General features: G+C 39.9%; 1 protein-coding gene across 1 annotated transcript in view; it reads left to right on the top strand.

Moving 5' to 3' along the window:
- Window positions 1-24,723, top strand: part of LOC139583781 (cadherin-7-like) — a 139,332-nt gene that overhangs the window by 95,416 nt on the left and 19,193 nt on the right. Inside the window, exons 9-11 of the mRNA XM_071415229.1 lie at window positions 2,001-2,122; window positions 22,730-22,847; window positions 23,783-24,034. Coding sequence (XP_071271330.1) covers window positions 2,001-2,122; window positions 22,730-22,847; window positions 23,783-24,034 — 492 coding nt within the window. The remainder of the gene's footprint in view (window positions 1-2,000; window positions 2,123-22,729; window positions 22,848-23,782; window positions 24,035-24,723) is intronic.

Here is a 24,723-nt window from a genome sequence, read left to right as displayed (position 1 = left end):
CACACTCCCCGTGAGCCTCCCCCCCAAATTTTGGGGGGGCTGCCTATCGGGCTTCCTTGCCAGCCGCGTTCGTCTGGCAGACTCCATCCTCCGGTATCCCTCTTTGCACTGCTCCGTAGAATCCCAGGCGGGCTCTGGCACTCTCCCTGGGTTGATCGACCACCTCTCTACCCCCTCCCAGGTTGTCTCATACCCCTGGCCATGCTGCTCCTCCTTACCACGCTGCTTGGTCCTTTGGTGGTGGGTAGTTCTGTAACGGTCGTCGTATGAAGAAGGTGTGGACCAAAGCGCAGCGTGGGAAGTGTTCATGATTATTTATTTAAAAAACTGAACAATGAGACAAAATAACAAAATGTAACAACAGAAACAGTTCTGTCTTTTGAAGACACAAAAACAGAAAACAACTACCCACAAATACAGGTGGGAAAAGGCAACCTAAGTATGGTTCTCAATCAGAGACAACGATAGACGGTTGCCTCTGATTGAGAACCACACCCGGCCAAACACACAGAAATACAAATCATAGAAAACGGAACATAGAATGCCCACCCAAATCACACCCTGACCAAACCAAAATAGAGACATAAAAAGCTCTCTACGGTCAGGGCGTGACAGAGGCTAATAGAAGATAAACAATTAATGACCAATGTCAGATATATTTATATCTAAGAGTTAATTTGAAAACGCTAACTCTGTAAATAAACTTTTTCCCCAAGATTGCTGATGAGTTGATTGTTACAGGAGTAATTTAATCATCGTAATAATCAATTTGATAAAGCAATCGTCAACATTAATGATAGTCCAAAGACACGTACACCAAATAATTGATTAGAACACTGTTCTGCAATTAAGGTCTACAGTAGACTTAACAGCACTCTGTAGGGTAGCACCATGGTGTAGCCAGAGGACAACTAGTTTCTGTCCTCCTCTGGATACATTGACTTCAGTACAAAACCTAGGAGGATCTTGGTTCTCACGCCCTTTCATAGACTTAGACAGTAATTATGACAACTTCCTGAGGAGATCCTCCAACCTATTAGAGCTCTTGCGGCATGAATTGACATGTCCACCCAATCAAATAATTTGAAAATGAATCTAGGACTGAAAGCATAAGCTACAGCTAGCTAGCAGAGCATAAAATGTGGTGAGTAGTTGACTCAGAGAGAGACAGACAATAGTTGAAGAAATTAATTTGTTCAAAACTGTTAACAAATGAAGGTGAAGCAAGAGAGAGAGAGCTATATTTCAGTGATTTTTTGGTCACTTTCCCGTTCACTTACTTAGCTATCAAATGCAGCTAGCTAGTTTAGCCTACTCAAACACCCAGCTCAAACAGAAAGGGATGCCATGTTAGCTAGCTGGCTATTGCTATACAACACTGGAACTTTTCCAAGTCAAGGTAAGCTTTTAGTTTTATAAATGTATTGCCACCGTGGTCTGCCGGTGTAACTGCTAAACTGTTTGTTGACTGTACTGCATGATTGTAGCGGGTTTACTAATGCGTTACTTCTAGTAGCTATATGTTGCATTGAGCATCCAATATGCTGTAATAGAAAAAAGGTCATGCTCATACATTTTTGGGGGGTCTTCCCTCATCTTCAACGATACTGACCGCCACTGCTCTAGATAGTGCACTATAAAGGGTATAGGATGCAATGTCGTACGCATCCCTAGCCATTTTCACCTAAGCTGTAGCTCCACTCCAATCGTAATTAGCTGCCTGATCATGTTGGCTGATCCCCACCAGAGCAACTAAGGATGCCAGCTGATGGTGAATGCCTTGGATATGTCATTAGAATGGGCACTTTTGGCCGCATTTTGCTCATTTCGCTCAACCTTTGTGATGAATTAAAAAAACATGAAAAAGATTGATAGTAGGGTAAGTGGATGAAGGTTAACAAAGTTAAGTCAGTTAAGTACTGAAGGAAACCAGCTATGATTATAAAATCTTGTTCTCGCTCTCTCCTGTCTGTCTACTTCTCTCCCTCCCTCTTTTTCAGAGGATCCAACAAAGATTGGAAAAGGTTTTGTGGCCATCACAGTGCTGGACATCAATGACAACGCTCCGGTGTTTGCCATCGCGTATGAGACCCTCCTATGTGAGAATGCAGCTCCTGGACAGGTGAGAAACTGGAGATACATTATCTGATGGGGAAGTAAATTATTGGTACTGCATTCACCAGCCTGATTCAGTTCACATTCAGATGTACCCACTGCTTATTTGCTCTTAAGCATCCCAATAGATGAGAACTTTTAACATTTAAGATATTGCCTCACCCACACTCACTGTTTGATTCCCATTAGCAACCTGAGAAACAAATGTAAATAAATCTGCATCAGCCTCAGACTGTGTATCATCCCTTTTCAAAGCTTGAGGTCAAATCGAGGGAGACACATTTGTCAGATCCACATTTTTAGATCAAATTGCAAGCATTGTTGGTGTTTGTATCCTTCATTAGAGATGTTAGTCATTTCTGCTGCAGCTGCTAGCTGAATAATGAAAGTGTTTGAATTTGCCAGTGGCTTGGCTCTACAATGATATCACACACTAAAATGATATTTCATGCCGGGGCAGAGTGGGTGTCTGCCCGGGTCTGATTTCTCATTCGTTGTGTGTGTCTATGTGTGTGCATGCGTGTATAATTAGAGGATCAGTGTAGTGGGCACTAGAGAAAAAATGAATCACAACATGATGTAAACAAAACGGAAAGGCTGGAATTTATATTGGCCTCAATGTTGCTAAATTACTTGTGCTTCGGCGATGCCGATTCATCTACTCCTGGCATTTGGAAAATAGCATCAGAGGGGGAGGGGGAAGAGAGAATGTAAAACTGAATAAGTACAATTGCTCAAAATGATGCATTGATTTGAGAATTGCTATTCGGCTCTTTTAAATAGAGGTGAAGTCGTAAGTTTACATACACTTAGGTTGGAGTCGTTAAAAGTTGTTGTTCAACCACTCCACAAATTTGTTGTTAACTATAGTTTAGTTTTGGCAAGTCGGTTAGGACATCTGCTTTGTGGATGACACAAATCATTTTCCAACAATTGTTTACATACACTAGGTCAGAAGTTTACATACATTAAGTTGACGGTGCCTTTAAACAGCTTGGAAAATTCCAGAAAATTATGTCATGTAGCCTATCAGAAGCTTCTAAAGCCATGACATCATTTTCTGGAATTTTCCAAGCTATTTTTGGCACAGTCAACTTAGTGTATGTAAACTTCTGACCCACTGGAATTGTGATACAGTGAAATATAAGTGAAATAATCTGTCTGTAAACAATTATTGCAAAAATGACTTGTGTCATGTCGATATAGGACTCGTTTTACTGTGGATATAGATACATTTGTACCTGTTTCCTCCAGCATCTTCACAAGGTCCTTTGCTGTTCTGGGATTGATTTGCACTTTTCGCACCAAAGTATTTTCATCTCTAGGAGACAGAACGCATCTCCTTCCTGAGCGGTATGACGGCTGCGTGGTCCCATGGTGTTAATACTTGCGTACTATTGTTTGAAATACATCCACAGAAACACCTCCAATTGACTCAAATGATGTCAATTAGCCTATCAGAAGCTTCTAAAGCCATCATTTGAGTCAATTGGAGGTGTACCTGTGGATGTATTTCAAGGCCTACCTTCAAACTCAGTGCCTCTTTGCTTGACATCATGGGAAAATCAAAAGAAATCAGTCAAGACCTAAAATTTGTAGACCTCCACAAGTCTGGTTCATCCTTGGGAGCAAATTCCAAATGCCTGAAGGTACCATGTTCATCTGTACAAACAATAGTACGCAAGTATAAAACCATGAGACCACGCAGCCGTCATACCGCTCAGGAAGGAGACGAGTTCTGTCTCCTAGAGATGAATGTACTTTGGTGCAAAAAGTGCAAATCAAATCCCAGAACAACAGCAAAGGAACTTGTGAAGATGCTGGAGGAAACAGGTATAAAAGTATACAGTCGGAAGTTTACATAAACCTTAGTCAAATACATTTAAACTCAGTTTTTCACAATTCCTGACAATTAATCAGAGTAAGTCAGTTAGGATCACCACTTTATTTTAAGAACGTGAAATGTCAGAATAATAGTAGAGAGAATGATTTATTTCACCTTTTATTTATTTCACCACATTCCCAGTGGGTCAGAAGTTTACATACACTCAATTAGGATTTGGTAGCATTGCCTTTTTGGCCTTTATGGCCATCACAAAGCCCTGACCTCAATCCTATAGAAAATTTGTGGGCAGAATTGAAAAAGCCTGTGCGAGCAAGGAGGCCTACAGACCTGACTCAGTTACCCCAACTCTGTCAGGAGGATTGGCCCAAAATTCACCCAACTTATTGTGGGAAGCTTGTGAAAGGCTACCCGAAACGTTTGACCCAAGTTAACTGTTAGTGTGTAGGGGGCGCTATTTTCACTTTGGGAAAAAATCGTGCCCAATTTAAACGGCCTCGTACTCTATTCTAGATTGTACAATATGCATATTATTATTATTATTGGATAGAAAACACTCTCAAGTTTCTAAAACTATTTGAATTATATCTGTGAGTGAAACAGAACTCATTTGGCAGCAAACTTCCAGACAGGAAGTGAAAAATCTGAAAACGATGCTCTGTTCCAGGGCCTGCCTATTGAATTGCTTTATATTTATGGATTTGCATGCACTGCATACGCCTTCCACTAGATGTCAACAGGCAGTAGAAGGTGGAATGGGGTGTCTAGCTTGATCTGTGGTCGAACAAGAGCTCTTGGAATGACGTGACCACAATTTCCTTTCTCTACCTAGGCGCGGGAAGGACCTTCCTATTGTCTTTTGATAAGCGTTCGGTATACACGGCTAATATCTCCGGCTTTGTTTTTATTTGATACATATTAGAAAAACATCATAAAGTAGGTTTTTTCAACCGAGTTTCATCAGTTTATTTAACGTTTAATGGGTCTTTTGGAGTTTTCCGTTCTATGCGTCGAGAGGAGATGGACATGTTCGCGCCACATGGCTAGCTAAGGTTGCTAATTCGACAGGAGAGAAGGACATTCTAAAACCAAACAACGATTTATTCTGGACCTAGGACTCCTTGTACAAGATTCTGATGGAAGGTCAGCAAAAGTAAGAACCATTTATGATGTTATTTCGTATTTCTGTGGAAAATGTAGAGTCCTATTTTCCGCCCTTTTTGCGGGCGCTGTCTCGCTATAACGTAAGCTGTTTGTTATGGTAAAGTTATTTTTAAAAATCTAACACAGCGGTTGCATTAAGAACTAGTGTATCTTTCATTTGCTGTCCAACATGTATTTTTTAGTAAAGTTCATGATGAGTTCTTTGGTCAGATTAGGTGAGTGTCCAAAATATCTCCAGAGATTCTGGTGAATCGATGCTACATATTCACAATGTATAACCACGGTTTGCAGCTCAAAATATGCACATTTTCGAACAAAACATAAGTGTATTGTATAACCTGATGTTATAGGACTGTCATCTGATGAAGTTGGTCAAGGTTAGTGATTAATTTGATATCTTTTGCTGTTTTTTTGCGATCGCTACCTTTTGCTGCTGATAAATGCATTTGTGTGTTTGGCTATTGTGGTAAGCTAATATAATGCTATATTGTGTTTTCGCTGTAAAACACTTAAAAAATCTGAAATATTGGCTGGATTCACAAGATGTTTATCTTTCATTTGCTGTACACCATGTATTTTTCATAAATGTTTTATGATGAGTATTTGGTTATTTCACGTTGCTCTCTGTAATTATTCTGGCTGCTTCGGTGCTATTTGTGATTGTAGCTGCAATGTAAAACTAAGATTTATACCTCAAATATGCACATTTTTCGAACAAATGTAACAATGTATTGTGTAACATGTTATAAGACTGTCATCTGATGAAGTTGTTTCTTGGTTAGTGACTATGCGGTGGATAAATAGCGTTGTGTGTTTGGCTATTGTGGTGAGCTAACATAAATATATATTGTGTTTTCGCTGTAAAACATTTTAAAAATCGGACATGTTGCCTGGATTCACAAGATGTGTATCTTTCATTTGCTGTATTGGACTTGTTAATGTGTGGAAGTTAAATATTTCCCAAAAATATTTTTTTAATTTTGCGCTCTGCGAAGGCAGCGGAATGTTGTGGGTGTTCCGCTAGCGGAACCCCGGGGCGAGAAAGGTTAAACAATTTAAAGGCAATGCTACCAAATACTAATTGAGTGTATGTAAACTTCTGACCCACTGAGAATGTGATGAAAGAAATAAAAGCTGAAATAAGTCATTCTCTCTACTATTATTCTGATATTTCACATTCTTAAAATTAAGTGGTGATCCTAACTGACCAAATACAGGGAATTTTTATTTGGATTAAATGTCAGGAATTGTGAAAAACTGAGTTTAAATGTATTTGGCTAAGGTGTATGTAAACTTCCGACTTCAACTGTAGGAGTTGACGTTGGTTAATTCAATTTCCCAGTTGTTGCCTATTTTTGGATGCCTTCTCAAACAGCAGCAATTGAATATGCATTCGCACATCAAGTCCTTTCTTGAGTTGGGCTCGGGGATGAAACAACCTTTGAACGTCTGAGTTTTTGCGGTCGAGTATGCATGACTATGTATTTATCCCACATCTGTTATGGGGTGATGATGTTAGGGATAATATAGGATGAATCACAATAATTGTTTTCTAAAATAATATTTGCTTGCCAATAATGTAATTTTTGTAATGGCAATCCTAGTTATAGGTAACAATCCTTCACATGAACTGCCTACATTATTACGCATATTATTCGTTAATTGAGGAAATTAAGATATGCAAGATTTTTTTAATATATACTGTATATTTTTTAATAACTATAAAAACTGCCGTTCAAAAGTTTGGGGTCACTTAGAAATGTCCTTGTTTTTGAAGGAAAAGCACGTTTGTCCATTAAAATAACATCAAATTGATCAGAAATACAGTGTAGACATTGTTAATTTTGTAAATGACTATTGTAGCTGGAAACGGATGATTTTTTATGGAATATCTACCTAGCAGTACAGAGGCCCCTTATCAGCAACCATCACTCCTGTGTTCCAACGGCACGTTGTGTTAGCTAATCTAAGTTGATCATTTTAAAAGGCTAATTGATCATTAGAAAACCCTTTTGCAATGATCTAAACACAGCTGAAAACCTTTGTGCTGATTAAAGAAGCAATAAAACTGGCCTTCTTTCGACTAGTTGAGTATCTGGAGCATCAGCATTTGTGGGTTCGATTACAGGCTCAAAAGGGCCACAAACAAAGGCATTTCTTCTGAAACTCATCAGTCTATTCTTGTTCTGAGAAATTAAGGCTATTCCATGCGAGAAATTGCCAAGAAACTGAAGATCTCGTACAACGCTGTGTACTACTCCCTTCACAGAACAGCCCAAACTGGCTCTAACCAGAGAGAAAGAAGAGTGGGAGGCACCGGTGCACAACTGAGCAAGAGGACAAGCACATTAGAGTGTCTAGTTTGAGAAACAGACGCCTCTCAAGTCCTCAACTGGCAGCTTCATTAAATAGTACTTGCAAAACACCAGTCTCAACATCAACAGTGAAGAGGCAACTCCAGGATGCTGGCCATCTAGGCAGAGTTCCTCTGTCCAGTGTCTGTGTTCTTTTTCCCATATTAATATTATGTTTTTATTGGTCAGTCTGGAATATGGCTTTTTCTTTGCAACTCTGCCTAGAAGGCCAGCATCCTCTACACTCATGACTTTGAGACTGGTGTTTTCTTTTAAAAACAAGGACATTTCTAAGTGACCCCAGACTTTTGAACGGTAGTGTATATTATTACAAAATAATATATGGGGGATTGGAAAGGATGCAGAAAATTACATTGATGAAAGCTATATTCTATCTGATGTATTAAAATTGATCTACCCCCTAAAAAAAGTTCCCTCGGTCAAGCAGAATTTGAGACACAGATTCAACCACAAAGACAAGGGAAGTTTTTCAATGCCTCTCAAAGAAGGGCACCTATTGGTAGATGGGTAGAGAAAAATTTGACATTGACTATCCCTTAGAACATGGTGAAGTTTTTAATTACACAAAGATAGAGGCGTCCTTTATAACTCAGATGCCAGAGAGGAAAGAAACCGCTCAGGGATTTCACTATGAGGCAAATTATGACTTTAAAACAGTTACAGAGTTTAATGGCTGTGGTAGGAGAAAACAGAGGATGGATCAACATTGTAATTACGCCACAATACTAACCTAATTAAGTGAAAAGGCAGCCTATACATAATAAAAAAATTACAAAACAAGCATCGTGTTTGCAACAAGGCTCTAAAGTAATGCTGCAAAAAAATTTAGCAAAGCAATTAACTCTACCAATGATCAACTACCAACTTGAAAGAGCTTGAAGATTTTTGAAAAGAATAACGGGCAAATGTTGCTCTTAGAGACTTACCCAGAAAGACTCTTTAACGGCTGCTAAAGCTGATTCTCCAAAGTATTGACTTAGGGGTGTGAGTATTATGTCAATTAAATATTTCTGTATTGAATTTTCAATAAACTTGCAAACATTTCTAAAAACTTGTTTTCACTTTGTCATTATGGGTGAGAATGTTTTTCATTATGTTTTGAATTCAGGCTATGACACAACAAAATGTGGAATAATCAAAGGGGTATGGATACTTTCTGAAGGCACTGTATCCAAATCAATCAAACATATTTTTTTAAACTGCAAGATATTCAGAAGCAAGGACATGGACACTGGTGGCCTCTTGTGCCTCATGTCTACTGTTCAACAGCACACTAATCAGACAGGACACAGCCATGGCATGAGAAAGTCATAGAAACCAGAATGAGCCTCAGCAGTGTGGATGAATGATTACTCAGCCGAACCATACTGCTTACTGTGAGACACCAGGGTCCTTCAGGTGTGGCTGAGAGCCCTGGGGTGTAAAGGCTCTGCTGCTGCTGAGATGGCTATATATTATGCCTGAGATGCCTCTCTACTGCCAGACAGCCAATTGGCTGTACATCCACCTTAACCTCACAGGTGCACACTCTTATTATAGAGCTGAGGTCCATGGAAAGCAAGATTGCTGTTTAAAGAAAACTGTTTTAGGAAATGGTATATCCGTTTTTTGAGGAGGTGTTTGATATACGTCTGGAGTTGAAGTGTTGGATTGTTGTCTTTGTGGTTGTAGCCAGGGTTGGGTAGGTTACTTTCTAAATGTAATACGTTACAGTTACTATTTACCTGTCCCAAACTGTAGTCCGTAACATAACTTTTGGATTACCCAAACTCAGTAACGTAATGTGATTACCTTCAGTTACATTTGGATAACTTTCCCCTTAAGAACCACTAGAAGAAGACAAAAACGATCCATCAAACATATTTAGTGCGTCGTCATAGTGGTCTCTAACTTGTGGTCAGACTCGCAGACTCGCTGAGGTGGAACAAACTTAAACTTGCCGCCTTTTTTTCAGCCCTGAATTGAATGTCATTGACAAAACAGAAAGGCGTAATAATGTTTATTTTTGCTAATATCCTTTCTGAATGAAAAACTAATCTAAGAAATAATCATCAAATTTTTAAAGCATTTGTATTCTGATTATTTTTTGGTCGCACATTTTTTTATTCTCACGCCACAAAGAATTAAAAGAATGGTGCCGGAGTGTATGGCTGCCGTTTTACGGGTTCCTAACCAAATGTGCTATTTTCTGTATTTTTTACGCATTGTTTGTAACTTATTTTGTACATAATGTTGATGCTACTGTCTCTTATGACCAAAAAGAGCTTCTGGATGTCAGAAAAGCGATTACTCACCTCGAACTGGACGAAATTTCTTCTTTAATGAGTCTGACACGAAGGATATAAGATAAGACCCAAATCCCCATCATTTGCATAAAGAAAATAAGGAAATTCAGGGGGCGGAAATCATGGTGCCTTGTGAGAATTAGTCTGCGAATGGGTAACCAGCCTTTACAATCAGTTCTACTGGCCAACATGCAATCACTGGAGAATAAACTGGATGAGCTCCGTTTAAGACTATCCTACCAATGGGACATTACAAACTGTAATAGCTTATGTTTCCTCCGAGTCGTGGCTGAACGACGACGCGTATAATATACAGTCGGCTGGGTTTTCCGTGCATTGGCAGGACAGAACAGCTGCGTCCGATAAGGCGAGGGGTGGGGGTGTAAGTCTATTTGTCAATATCACCTGGTCACGATGTCTCGAGTTATTGCTCACCTGAGGTAGAGTACCTCATTATAAGCTGTAGACCACACTATCTACCAAGTGACTTTTCATCTATATTTTTCATAGCTGTCTATTTACCAGCACAAACCGATTCTAGCACTAAGACCACACTCAATGAGCTGTATTAGGCCATAAGCAAACAAGAAAATGCTCATCCAGAAGTGGCGCTTCAACCAGTGTGTCACATGTGCAACCAGATGGAAAAAAACTCTAGACCACCTTTACCCTTCACACAGAGACGTGTACAAAGCTCTCCCTCGCCCTCCATTTGGAAAATCTGACAATAATTATAACCTTCTGATTCCTGCGTACAACCAAATACTAAAGCAGGAAGTACCAGTGACTAGCTCAGTACGGAAGTGGTCAGATGACGCGGATGCTACGCTACAGGACTGATTTGCTAGCACAGACTGGAATATTTCCCGGGATTCATTCAATGACATTGAGGAGTATACTACCTGAGTCACCGGCTTCATCAATAAGTGCATCGACGACGCCGTCCCCACAGTGACCGTACGTACATATCCCAACCAGAATCCATGGATTACAGGCAACATACACACCGAGCCAAAGAGCTGCCACTTTCAAGGAGCAGGACACTAATCCGGACGCTTATAAAAAATCCTGCTATGCCCTCAAACAAACAATCAACAGGCAAAGCAGCAATACAGGACTAAGATTAAATCACACTAAACCGGCTCTGATGCTCGTCGGATGTGGCAGGGCTTGCAAACTATTACGGACTACAAAGGGAAACCCAGCCGTGAGCTGCCCAGTGACGCGATCCTACCAGACGGGCTAAATGCCTTTAATGCTCGCTTCGAGGCAAGCAACACTGAAGCATGCATCAGATCACCAGCTGTGTGATCACGATCTCCGTAGCCGATGTGAGCAAGACCTTAAAACAGGTCCACATTCACAAGGCCGCGGGGCAAGACGGATTTCCAAGACGTGTACTCAGAGCATGCGCGGACCAACTGGCAAGTGGCAAGCAGACCACCATATTCCCTGTGCCCATAGCACAGGACAACAACCTCTCCCTCAATGTGAGCAAGACAAAGGAGATGATTGTGGACTACAGGAAAAGGAGGGTCAAACATGCCCCCATTCACATTCATGTGGCTGTAGTGCAGCGGGTCGATCGTTTAAAGTTCCTTGGTGTCCAAAGCACCAACAAACTATCATGGTCCAAACACACCAAGAAAGTCATGAACAGGGCATGAAGAGACTCAAGAGACTGAAAAGATTTGGCATGGGTCCTCAGATCCTCAAAAAGATTTACAACTGCACAAACGAGAGCACCCTGACCGCTTGCATCACTGCCTGGTATAGCAACAGCTCGGCATCCGACCATAATGCACTACAGAGGGTAGTGGATACAGCCCAGTACATCAATAGGGCCTGCCATTCAGGACCTATATACTAGGCGGTGTCAGAGGAAGGCCCAAACAATTGTAAAATACACCAGTCACCCAAGCCATAGACTGTTCTCTCTGATACCTTACGGCAAGCGGTCCCGGAGCGCCAACTCTAGGTCCAAAAGGCTCCTTAACAGCTTCTACCCCCAAGCCATGAGATATAAAATGTCCCCTCATACTATTTGCATTGACACCCCCCTTTGTTTTTACACTGCTGAGACTCGCTGTTTATTATCTATGAATAGTCACTTTACCTCTACCTAAATGTACGAATTACCTCAACTAACCTCTACCCCCGCACGTTGACTCGATACCGGTTCCCCCTGTATATAGCCTCGTTGTTGTTATTTATTGTGTTCCTTATCATTTTAATTGTTTTACATTAGTTTATTTATTAAATATTTTCTTAACTCCATTGTTGGTTAAGGGCTTGTAAGTAAGCATTTCACGGTAAGTTCTTCCTTCACCTGTTGTATTCGGCGCATGTGACAAATCATATTTGATTTGACAAAGGCGGCATAACCTTGGTGAGAAATTATTATTGTCTTGGTTGAGGTGTTGGAAATTATTACTTTGTTTTATTGAGATGTTGTATTATACTGTAGAGCACAGGTGTGAAACTCAATGGAGGGCCGAGTGTCTGCGGGTTTTCGCTTCTCCCTTGTCCTTGATGAATTAAACTCCCCACACCTGGTTGCCTCGGGCTTAATTGAAAGGAAAAAACTCAAACCTGCAGACAATAGCCCTCCATGGAATGAGTTTGACACCCCTGCTGAAGAGCATTCCATTTCTGTCCATGCCTTTTGAAAATCTGTCTTAATAAGACACTGCATTTTAAAATGTTAATAGAGAGCTCTCTGCTGCCCTTTAACCTAGCCTATACATCACATGCATTTGGCCTTGTCACATCATGATACACGGGGAAATTGCTAAGCCTTTACGTGCCATCACCCTCCTTACTTGTTCTCATACACTACAGTGTTGTGTTAGAAGCAAACCTAGGGCCGTATACATAAAGTGTCTCAGAGTAGGGGTGCTGATCTAGGATCAGGTCCCCCCTGTTCCATATAATCTTATTCATTCTGATCTGAAAGGCAAACCCTAGATCAGCACTCCTACTCAAGTTTTGAATACAGGCCCAAAGCTTAAATTCATTTTCCTTCAAATACTTCACTTGATTGAGCTTGCCTGGCAAGATGGGACCAATTGAATGTTCCAACCCCTATCCATCTGGCTCTCCAGGCAGGCTAAATTAAATGCTCATTTTAAAACGAAATCTAATGTTATCGCTTTTTTTCAGATGTTAATGCAGCTGCAGTGAAATGCTTATGTTTCTAGCTCCAACAGTGCAGTAATACCTAACTATACAAAACAATACACACATTTCAAAAATAAAAAGGAATGAATAGAAAGGAATTAAGAAATATCCGAACGAGCAATGTCCGGACTAAATACATACTATGTACTTTATATTATGGTGTTCATAGACATTATGGACAGTATATGAATAGGAAATATGTGTACAGCTGTAGTTAAATAGGATGAGCTTTGACTAGAATACAGTATACAGTATACTGTACATATGAAGTGGGTAAAACAGTAAGTAAACACTATGGCAGAAGACATTCAAAAGAAAACTAATACTCTTTGAACCCAGGTCTGGTCAAAGAATGGCCTGCCTTTGGTGCCCTCCCTAACTCCTGTAGAATGGCCAGCCCAATGTTTCACGGTTGACCTATTGAAACACATGTATCACACGTGTTCTCCAGATAGAACTTGAAGTTCAGACGCTCCGTCTTGTTTTTGAGTGGTTACTGCCTGTGGCATTATGCAAATATACACCTAAAAAAAAAAAAAGGGGAAAAGGTTGACATTTGAACACTATTTGAATAACAAGGAGCAGTCAAGCCGTGTATTTGCTGTCAGGATGGGTGGACATCGTGGCTGTACAAGGCAAGACAGAGCCTTCCTACATTCTAATTAACATGTTTTTCTCTGTACGTCCACCCTTGGGGATGGAACAGCAAAGAGCACACAAACAAACTCCTATAGACTCTATCTGCACATCTCCTTCCCAACAACTTAGTGTTTAGTTAAAAACCCACAGCCGCCCACTGGAAGAAATTATAAAGTTTGCCAGTAGTTCGGGCACCATGGCTCTTTAGCGCAGATTAGCCGGAAGCCTGGTGGTTGGAATAACCTGCCATCGTTCAGGCTTAATTAGGGGCGGTCTCATGGCACTAGCTCGCTCCAGAGACGCCACTTGTTACGGATCATCGGTGCGTCTGTCTACTACCATAATATTAATTGATATTACGATGGAGTGGAGGGGAAAAGCAGGGAGGTCACACGCTTCTAATCATTTCCATCACTGTTACATACATGAGTGGACTTTCTTGGCATTCCACTGCCCCCAATCTTCCAACCTGCGCCAAATACACAGTCCCACCAAGCATCCCCTGACTTTACAGTGTGTTCATTTTAGTTTTCTGTTGGGTTCCTGTATTGACTGAAGAATGAAAACTAACAGAAGTTACACATAGCTACCATAGTGAGCTGGCAATTTTTTTTATGATTACTTAAATCTGTTGTTCATAAGTGTAAATATTTATGGTTATTTTCTAAGGATCTTAGCTATTAACATATTAAGTGTGTCTTCTTCTTCTTCCAATTAGCAGTTCATTATAGATATTTATTTCAGGTGAGAGTCGGGAACAACAAATGTAATTGAAGGTAGGAGTCGGAAACAACAATGGCATGGCACATGTTTCGGTAGAGAGAGAAACAGGGACTGAGTTTAGTCTATTTTTATTTATTTTTTACCTTTATTCTATACTTTCACTGAATAACAAGACCCAGGTGTCTTTTTCAAATGAGGCGTGCAATATACAGAAATACACATATTAAAGGCAAAATACACACAATAAAATAATCAAATCAGTCAAGTAAAGTAATTAATCAGTCTTAAAACGACCAAATGTAGGCCAATCAAATTAATGAGCCTGATGGTCTGTCCGTGCTGACGTGCTGCAAATGTGTAATTTCATCTACGTATAATAAAACTTTTAAAAGTGTCCTTTATGCCCGCTCTAGAGATGTGATGATAATGAAATCCCAACTAGAGCTATGTGTAGTTGCTGTATGGCCTTAAAATAAATAGGCAGCAATCACAGTTGTTGCAGTTAAAAAACTAAAGATGAGATATAAAATGTACATCTCGTTCTACAGCCCTGCACTTTGAAAGTAATCATTTGTTAGGCTTTCTTTTGCCTTATCTTGTGTTGGCTCAGACAAGTTAGGAGCCCATCTAACTTTATGCAGTGATCATTTATCTTTAATTTATCTCTAATTAGCTTGTGTAACAATAGGACCTGCACGGTGTGTGTGTGCGCGAGCGCAAGCAAGCATGTGTGTGAGTGCATGCACGTTACTCTGAATGAGCCTGCCTTTGTGTTAATCCGGCGTGCTGTAAAGGCACAAATGAAGAAAAAGACAGTCTCTTTTATATCTATTTGATCTGACACCCAGCCGCATGTAAACTAAAAAATTCTGTGATTTATCTGACTCCTCAGTCTTGTGTCTGACAGGCACCGTTCGGCTGAGGCTGTTAATGTCTCTCTGTGGGAATTTATGTCTACATCAGTGTCTTTCCCCTTCCGTCTTCTACTTGAACCGTTAGAGGACTCGTCTCTGAAGAGCTTCCAAAATGGTTTGCATCAGAGGCCCGATAATGACAGTCATTATAAATTACAAAGTGGGTTGATTTAACATTGATTTACTGTCCTTCTCCCGGCGAGCAAGGAATGGAATTGATACCTTCCTCGAGATAAGCTTATTCAAAGTACATCATAGAGTTCCCATCTGCTTCATCGTTGGGGAATAAGGCAAGCTCCATAGAGCGATGTCTGTATTTGTATTGAAATGTATTTTTTGCTACACAGGCATGTTATATGAAAGAATATATATATATATTGTACCCTGTGAAGAAATTGTGTCTTTCATGTTGCACAGCTGTGCATATACAGTACATCCATGTTTAGGGTATAAAGTGCTTTATATTAGCTATTACTGTATCTACCAAAACACACAAATCCAAAACCAATCAGTGAATTTGAGATTGTGAACGCTCTGCAAATAGATCACCTTGATCAGCATGATTCCAGTTTCCACTGTAAAAACAATGTTTTAAATGAAACTTACAACATCTGGGTATGAAGTCAGACACAGGAGACATGTTGTGCTTTTTTATTTTCTTGTGTAGTTTTAATCTGAGTGCCAGGGAGTAGTATAAATGTAATATTCATGAAATCCCTTCTTTTTTTCTTCCTAATTTCGTGGTATCCAATTGGTAGTTACAGTTTTGTCCCATTGCTGCAACTCAGGAGAGGCGAAGGTCGACAGCCGTGCGTCCTCCGAAACACAACCCAACCAAGCTGCACTGCTCCTTGACACAATGCCCGCTTATCCCGGAAGACAGACACACCAATGTGTTGAAGGAAACACTACACCTGGCAATTGTGTCAGCATGCATTGTGTCCGGCCTGCCACAGGAGTCAGTAGAGCGCGATGGGACAAGAACATCCCTGCCGGCCAAATCCTCCCCTAACCTGGACAACGCTGGGCCAATTGTGCGCCGCCTCATGGGTCTCCTAGTCGTGGCCGGCTGCTACAGAGCCTGGACTCGAACCAGGATCTCTAGTGGCACAGCTAGCACTGCAGTGCAGGGCCTTAAGACCACTGCACCACTCTGGAGGCCTCATTAAATCAAATGAGGATAAAATCTCCCTGGGTCTGCCAGTCCTAATTGGCAGGGTGTCTTTCTCCACCTCCTCTAGTGCCTAATACCTGACTGCTTGTAACCACAAGCTTGTAACCACATTTAATCGCAGATGACAACTGATACTCCATTGCCTACTTTAATCGTAACCAACATGCTTGGTTGGTAATTTTTAACATACTTCCATGCCGTCTTAATCTAGAAATTATAGTGCCTACGGAAAGCCTTCAGACCCCTTGACTTTTTTCACGTTTTGGTACTTTACAGCCTTATTCTAAAATGGATTAAATAAAATAAAACATACTCAGCCAATTACACACAATACCACATAATGACAAAGCATAAACAGGTTTTTAGAAACACCTTATTTACATAAGTATTCAGACCCTTTGCTATGAGACTCGAAATTGAGCTCAGGTGCATCCTGTTTCCATTGATCATCCTTGAGATGTTTCTACAATTTGATCGGAGTCCACCTGTGGTAAATTCAATTGATTGGACATGATTTGGAAAGGCACACGCCAGTCTATATAAGGTCCCACATTTGACAGTGTATGTCAGAGCAACAACCAAGCCATGAAGTCTCTGAATGTCCTTGTTTGGCCCAGCCAGAATCTGGACTTGAACCTAACAAAGCACTGAGTAAAGGGTCTGAATACTTATGTAAATGTGATATTTCAGTTTTTTGTTTTTAATACATTTAATGAAATATTTTAAAACCTGTTTTTGCTTTGTCAATATGGGTTATTGTGTGTAGATTGATAAAAAAAAACAATGTAATCCATTTTAGAACAAGGCTGTAACGTAGCAAAAACGTTGAATTTGGTCATATGCGGAAATGTGCCTTACTGCCTTTGAATTTTGTGTAATGTCAGTAGTCTAGTTGTCACGTTCGTTGTAATTATAAGACCAAGGCGCAGCGTGATAAGAATACATTATTTTTTTATTATACGAAGAACACTAAACACACTATCAAAATAACAAAACAAACGTGAACGCTGTAAGTCACGAGTGCTTACATGCAACTACACATAGACAATAACCCACAAAACCTAAATGGAAAATGGCCACCTAAATAGGATCCCAAATCAGAGACAACGATAAACAGCTGTCTCTGATTGGGAACCAATTCAGGCCACCATAGATCTATAATATGCCTAGACTAACCAAAACCCCTAGACATACAAAAAACACTAGACAATACAAAAACTAAACAAACCACCCTTGTCACACCCTGACCTAACCAAAATATAAAGAAAACAAAGATAACTAAGGTCAGGGCGTGACACTAGTCAAGGAAGCATCATGCAAAATGTATTGGCACACTCCACTTACCAAGACCATTGCCAAAAATGGTGCACTGTCACCTGCTTTTATTGTAAGCTTTGAAGTGGTACCACCCAGCACATCTAGAAGGGAGTGTATTTCATACCGAACCTCTCCCTTGAGATTACTTAGAGGCACCACATTACTATTTCAATGGTAGAGTTGAACCGTTAAGGGCAAAAAGAGCTTGATTTGTTACTATGGCATGGATCGAAATTTACCAAATGGTTACCTGGAGGAAAATTCGTAAGGGTAATGCTTTTTCAATTTCAGTCAAGGGGAAGGTTTAGTGCTTAAGGTGAGGCCGTGAGGTAAAATGGCGGACTGAACACAGCGGTGCAGATCGCCTCAAGATAAAAACGTTATATTCAATATCTGTAAGTTTTACTAAATATTAGTACTTCACTCCACATACTCGTTGGTAGGGTTGCAAAGGGTCGGAAACCTTTCAGGTATTTTCCATGGGAAGTTAAGCCCTGGAATTTGGGGAATTTGCCTAAATTCATCAAAAAAGTTAGCTTATAACAGTGAACCTTTTTGTGGGATACACATAAGGCAATTCTAGGTCTAATGGCTTATTTTCGTTAAACTATCCGCAATTCAATGGAATTGCAACCCTCTGCATGCACAGTGCATTCTTCCATCACATGTGCAGTGCACTCTTCCATCACATGTACAGGTGATTTTCAAGATCTTGCACACTAATGAGATGCTATTGCGCCCACAATACTACACTGTCTGAGCTGAGGAATACATGCTTTCTGGTATGTTTTGATTACAATACTGGGTGGGTGAATATATTTTATATGACATACATTATTTTTTGTTAACTAGTAAATAGTAGCCTACAGCAAAGTGTGTTAAAATAATTTCTAACTTGTTAACAATTTCTGCAAGTTAAGTTTTTGCTTGCTTGAGCCTGCTAACTGAGGAGTGTTAATCAAGATTTTGAAGAAAATAAAACTGATCCGATAATATAAAGTGATTGATAACACCACTTTGGTCCGCCATGCTTTATGCTAGAAACAAGCTGTAAAATACACAGGACAGACATGACTTCAATGCATATGGGGACATCATTGTTTCTTTTCTATGACATTGAGACTATGCTCAACAACCTTCTATATTTGAGGAGACAAAATGTTTTACTTTGTTTGAGAAGTATTCTAATTCTGTCACTATCAATTGATTAAGCTATTTACTTTCTGTACAATAGAATATGTTTAAACCCAGAGAGCTTTTAGGGAAACACTTGTGACCTCTAGTTGGTTTAAGCCATGGCATTTGAGTAGCCAGAAGTTAAAGCTTACATTTTTCTGCGTCGGTACGCCGACTCTGTCTGGGGTGGAAATATAGGACTAACTTTTAAAAGTACCATGCTCAGGTTCCTAATGATGTCTCAGATTTAATTATTTGCAAACATGGACAGTTTCGTTGCAAACAAGACACACTGATTTGGCTTTGGAGAAATATGATTCGATGAACACACAAGCTTTTCTCTCTGTCCATTTTTAGCCTGTCATTTCGGTAATTTGTGTGGTATTAAAATATTATCTGCTATTATGCAAGAATTACATAGAATTGCATGAAATGTTTATAAAATATATATTTTTCTCGGAAATGGAAATATGATGATAGATTCATGCAATGCTTTTACTATAAAGGAGATATTTCCAACCCTACTCTTGTCCACAGTGGTTTGTGAACCCACAACCTGGCCCGCAGCCCTGTGCACTATTAATATTCATGCGTTGCCTTGTAATGCTTACCGGACGAAGAACAGTTTCTAAAACTGCATATCTAAGACTCTGGTGTGTCCAAGTTAGAGTAAATGGTAGACATGTTCTCTGCTATCCACTTTGTTTTAGTTATTATTTTGGGTATAGGGAGGGTTTAGGTAAAATATATTTTGCTGAATGGAGGGGAAACCATTTACACTTCATATAGGTCAGATTTTCTCCATGTAATCCTTATTATAAATAACGTTCACTCCCTAAAATATAAAAATATATCACTTTTGCTACAAACTGTCAAAATGTAGACCATAATTGACATGTTTCACTATAACTAAACCTAAAACATATTGTTTTCGATTTTGTTCATGAAAGTTACTCTTTAACGGAAAACTGGCAGTTTAAACGTTAAGAACAATTTTCCATTTGTCACATCGCTAATGGTAACACCACCTGAGGAGAATAATAGTATTTCAACCACACATGTGAATCTGCAATTACAAATGTGTAAAACCATTACATTTGCAGTTTCGTATGATAAAACCTTTCACGTGAATATCTCAATTTCACATGGGAATTGAAAAAGTTCACATGGAAGTTTTTCACATATGAAACTGGAAGTTTTTCACATATGAAACTGCAAATTAGATTTTCACATGATTCATTTTGACTTGAACTTGCAGCTTCACATGTGAAAGTGAGATTTTCACATGTTTATGTTTTTTTTTACATGTGAAACGGCAACTGAGATTTTCACATGTTGAATGTTTTTCACATGTAAAAATGCAATTCACATTAGGTGAAAACATCTTATTCTCCTCACCAGTGAAAATGTTGTGTTAAGTTGTAAACTAAACATTTCATACATATTTAAATATGGTTTCACATTTGAAATTTAAGATCAACATGTGAAAACAGCTATTTTGGATGTGGATGTGGTCCATGGTTTTTGAGGGATGTCTTAAGTTTGAGGTTTTTATTATTCTCGCTGGCTTCAAATTTGGACGACTTGATTTGAAGCAGTGGTGACAGAACACTATGCTAGACTGTAGATGTGTGAATGGCTGTGTATATCATTCACTATGATGGCCCTGGCTTCACAAATGGTACCCTATTCCTTTTATAGTGCATTACTTTTGACCAGGGCCCAAACTGCCACTTCGAGAGGCACCACACATTTCAATTGATTTAGTCAGACCGCTACATAATGGTGGTGTTGGCACAAGTCTGTGTAGAGGTTGTTAAGCTAAATGTTCGTTTATTGTACTCTGATAAGGGGATATTTGACATGTTAAATGTTGGTTTATGAGTAGTTACAGTGCATTCTGAATGTATTCAGATCCCTTGACTTCTTGCACATTTTGCTACGTTACAACCTTATTCTAATTGTATTGAATACATTTTTTTCATCATCAATCTACACACAATACCTCATAATGACAAACAGAAAAAATATAACATCAATACCTTATTTACCTTTGCTATGAGACTCGAATTTGAGCACAGTTGCATCCTGTTTCCATTGATCATTCTTGAGATGTTTCTACAACTTGATTGGAGTTCACTTATGGTAAATTCAATTGATTGGACATGATTTGGAAAGGCACACACCTGTTTATATAAGTTCCCACAATTGACAGTGCATGTCAGAAGCCATGAAGTTGAAGGAATTGCCCGTAGAGCTCCGAGACAGGATTGTGTCGAGACACAGATCTTTGGAAGGGTATCAAAAACATTCTGCAGCATTGAAGGTGCCCAAGAACACCGTGGCCTCCATCATTCTTAAATGGAAGAAGTTTGTAACCATCAAGACTCTTCCTAGAGCTGGCCACCGGGCCAAACTGAGAAATCGGGGGAGAAGGGCCTTGGTCAGGGAGGTGACCAAGAACCCGATGGTCACTCTGACAGAGCTCCAGAGTTCCTCTGTGGAGATGGGAGAACCTTCCAGAAGGACAACCATCTCTACAGCACCATCAATCAGGCTTTTATGGTAGAGTGGCGAGATGGAAGCAACTCCACAGTAAAAGGCACATGACAGCCAGCTTGGAGTTTGCCAAAAGGCACCTAAAGGACTCAGACCATGAGAAACAAGATTATCTTGTCTGATGAAACCAAGATTGAACTCTTTGGCCTGAATGCCAAGCGTCACGTCTGGAGGAAACCTGGCACCATCCCCACGTTGAAGCATGGTGTTGGCATCCTTATGCTTTGAGGATGTTTTTCAACGGCAGGGACTGGGAGACTAATCAGGATCGAGGGAAATATGAACAGAGCAGAGTACAGAGAGAGATCCTTGATGAAAACCTGCTCCAGAGAGCTCAGGACCTCAGACTGGGGCAAAGGTTCCCCTTCCAACAGGACAACGACCCTAAGCAAACAGCCAAGACAACGCAGGAGTGGCTTCGGGACAAGTCTCTGAATGTCCTTGAGTGGCCTAGTCACAGCCCGGACTTGAACTCGATCTAACATCTCTGGAGATACCTGAAAATAGCTGTGCAGCGACGCTCACCATCCAATCTGACAGAGCTTGAGAGGATCTGCAGAGAAGAATGAGAGAAACTCCCGAAATACAATTGCTCCAAGCTTGTAGCGCCATACCCAAAAAGACCCAATGCTGTAATTGCTGCCAAAGGTGCTTTAACAAAGTACTGATTAAAAGGTCTGAATACTTATGTAAATGTGATATTTCAGTTATTTATTTTTAATACATTTGCAAACATTTCTAAAAACCTGTTTTTGCTTTGTCATTATGGGTTATTGTATGTAGATTTATGAGGGGAAAAAAACAATTTAATCCATACCTATAATGTTTCAGAGAGAATCTCATCCCTATAAGGCTGCAGTAGGCTTCTCTTGCCAAATAAGCATTTACTGCAAGTGTTAAGTGATGTAAAATCATAGCCAACGTTATAAAATAAATATTTCCTATGAATCAAAATCTGCTTTATTTGCATCATTTTAGTTACACTATTGCATTGGCCTTGTGTTAAGCGAGATTTATGCTAGTTTGTAAATTCATCTTAACCTGTGAACGCAATTAGGCACCATGTTGAACCAGCACAGTTAATTCTTATGGAGATGCCAGACTAAAACAAAGAAACTACAGATATGGATTTATGACCTTTTAGCGGCAGCAATTAGGCAATTGTATCAATCAAACTGTCAATCAACCGATCAGCTTCACAATTTGGTTGCGTCATTAGAGGTTCAGACAATCATAGTGGTTGTGTGTGGTCATGTGTTCCACAGGTCATCCAGACCATCAGCGCCGTGGACAAGGATGAGCCTCCCAGTGGTCATCGCTTCTACTTTGCCCTACCTGCGTCTGTGGCTAGCAACAGCAACTTCACTCTCCGAGACAACAAAGGTAGGTGTCTCGTCCTCGTCAACAGAGAAGAATATGAGGAACATTTTTAATGTAAGGGATCAGGGTTTGTAAGGTATGTAAGATCAGGGTCAACCATGGCCAAGTGTGGATTGAGAAGTGTTCTTTGTAAATATTGGATTTTCAAACATTAGACATTTCAAAACCTTTTTGATTGAAAGTAGTTGCTGAAATAAACTTTCCGAGGATGATTCTGATGGCTTATTCATGTTTCTTTCACCTTTAAATCCATTCAGTAGATAAGAATATCTATGAATGTTAATTGCAGGTTTAGAAGTGTGGAGGCAAAAACAAGTTTTGAAATGTAAAGACACAATTTGAAAGTATAATTTAATCACTAACGGTATCATGCCCATTTGCACAAAATATTTTTCTCCTATGTAAATTTTTTCTGGTCTGGACTACCCTGACATTATGCCTCTGAGCCTTCTCTTCTATTCCTCAGTTGTTAGTATTCATATGTCACTGCCCAATTGAAAAAATACTATTGTGTGTATATATACTATCGTAGGAATACTATAGTATACTGTAGTATTTACAGTTTACTATAGTATAAATACTGGTAAAAGAAGTGTACTATATACTGTAGTAATTGCTCTAGTGTTTTTGCTGACTAGTATACTGTAGTATTTACTGTTGTGTTTTTGCGGACTGTAGTACAACGCATAAAAAACTAAGCAAAAACAAAGCATAAAAACAAAACAGTATAAAGTTGTCTCTGCAGCTATAGTATACTGTATGTGATTTGTGAGATAAAGAAATCTCCTGTATTAAAGTTTTTTTTAAATTAGAGATGATATCAATCATTCTAGGGTTGATCCACAGTCTGCAGGCTCATCACAGACTATGCAGGATTTGATCTCTAAATACTCTTCCCCTTCTTCCTGACTGATCATTCTCATGACCCTCCCTTCCAGACAACACGGCGTCTATCGTAACGAAACGTGGAGGGTTTCGAAGACAGAAGCAGATGCTGTACCGACTGCCCGTGTTGATTGTCGACAGTGGAAGCCCCGCCCTCAGTAGCACCAACACCTTATCAGTGAACGTGTGTGACTGTGACTCGGACGGTGTGGCCCAATCGTGTGGAGCCATGCCATACACACTTCCTGCCGGCCTCAGTACAGGGGCCCTGTTCTCCATTCTGGGATGCATCATTACACTGCTGGGTATTTTTTATTTAACCTTTATTTAACTAGGCAAGTCAGTTCAGAACAAATTCTTATTTACAATGATGGCCTAACAGACTTCTGTGGGGACGGGGGCTGGGATTAAAAATAAAATAAAAATATAGGACAAAACACACATCACGACAAGAGACACCACAACACTACATAAAGAGAGACATAAGAAAACACATGAAAACACAGGATGGTAGCAACACAACATGACAACAACATGGCAGCAGCACAACATGGAAGCAGCACAAAACATGGTACAAACATTATTGGGCACAGACAACAGCACAAAGGGCAAGAAGGTAGAGACAACACTACATCACGTGAAGCAGACACAGCTGTCAGTAAGAGTGTCCATGATTGAGTCTTTGAATGAAAAGATGGAGATAAAACAGTCCAGTTTGATTGTTTTTTTGCAGCTCCTTCCAGTCGCTAGCTGCAGCGAACTGAAAAAAGGAGCGACCCAGGGATGTGTGTGCTTTGGGGACCTTCAACAGAATGTGACTGGCAGAGCGGGTGTTGTATGTGCAGGATGAGGGCTGCAGTAGATATCTCAGAGGGGGGAGTGAGGCCTAAGAAGGTTTTAAAAATAAGAATCAACCAGTGGATCTTGCGACGGAATTACAGAGATGACCAGTTTACAGAGTAGTAGAGAGTGTAGTGATGTAAGGAGCGTTGGT

Source organism: Salvelinus alpinus, chromosome 8 (assembly GCF_045679555.1).
Source record: "Salvelinus alpinus chromosome 8, SLU_Salpinus.1, whole genome shotgun sequence".
NCBI lineage: Eukaryota > Metazoa > Chordata > Actinopteri > Salmoniformes > Salmonidae > Salvelinus > Salvelinus alpinus.
This window is presented reverse-complemented; position numbering and strand designations above follow the sequence as displayed.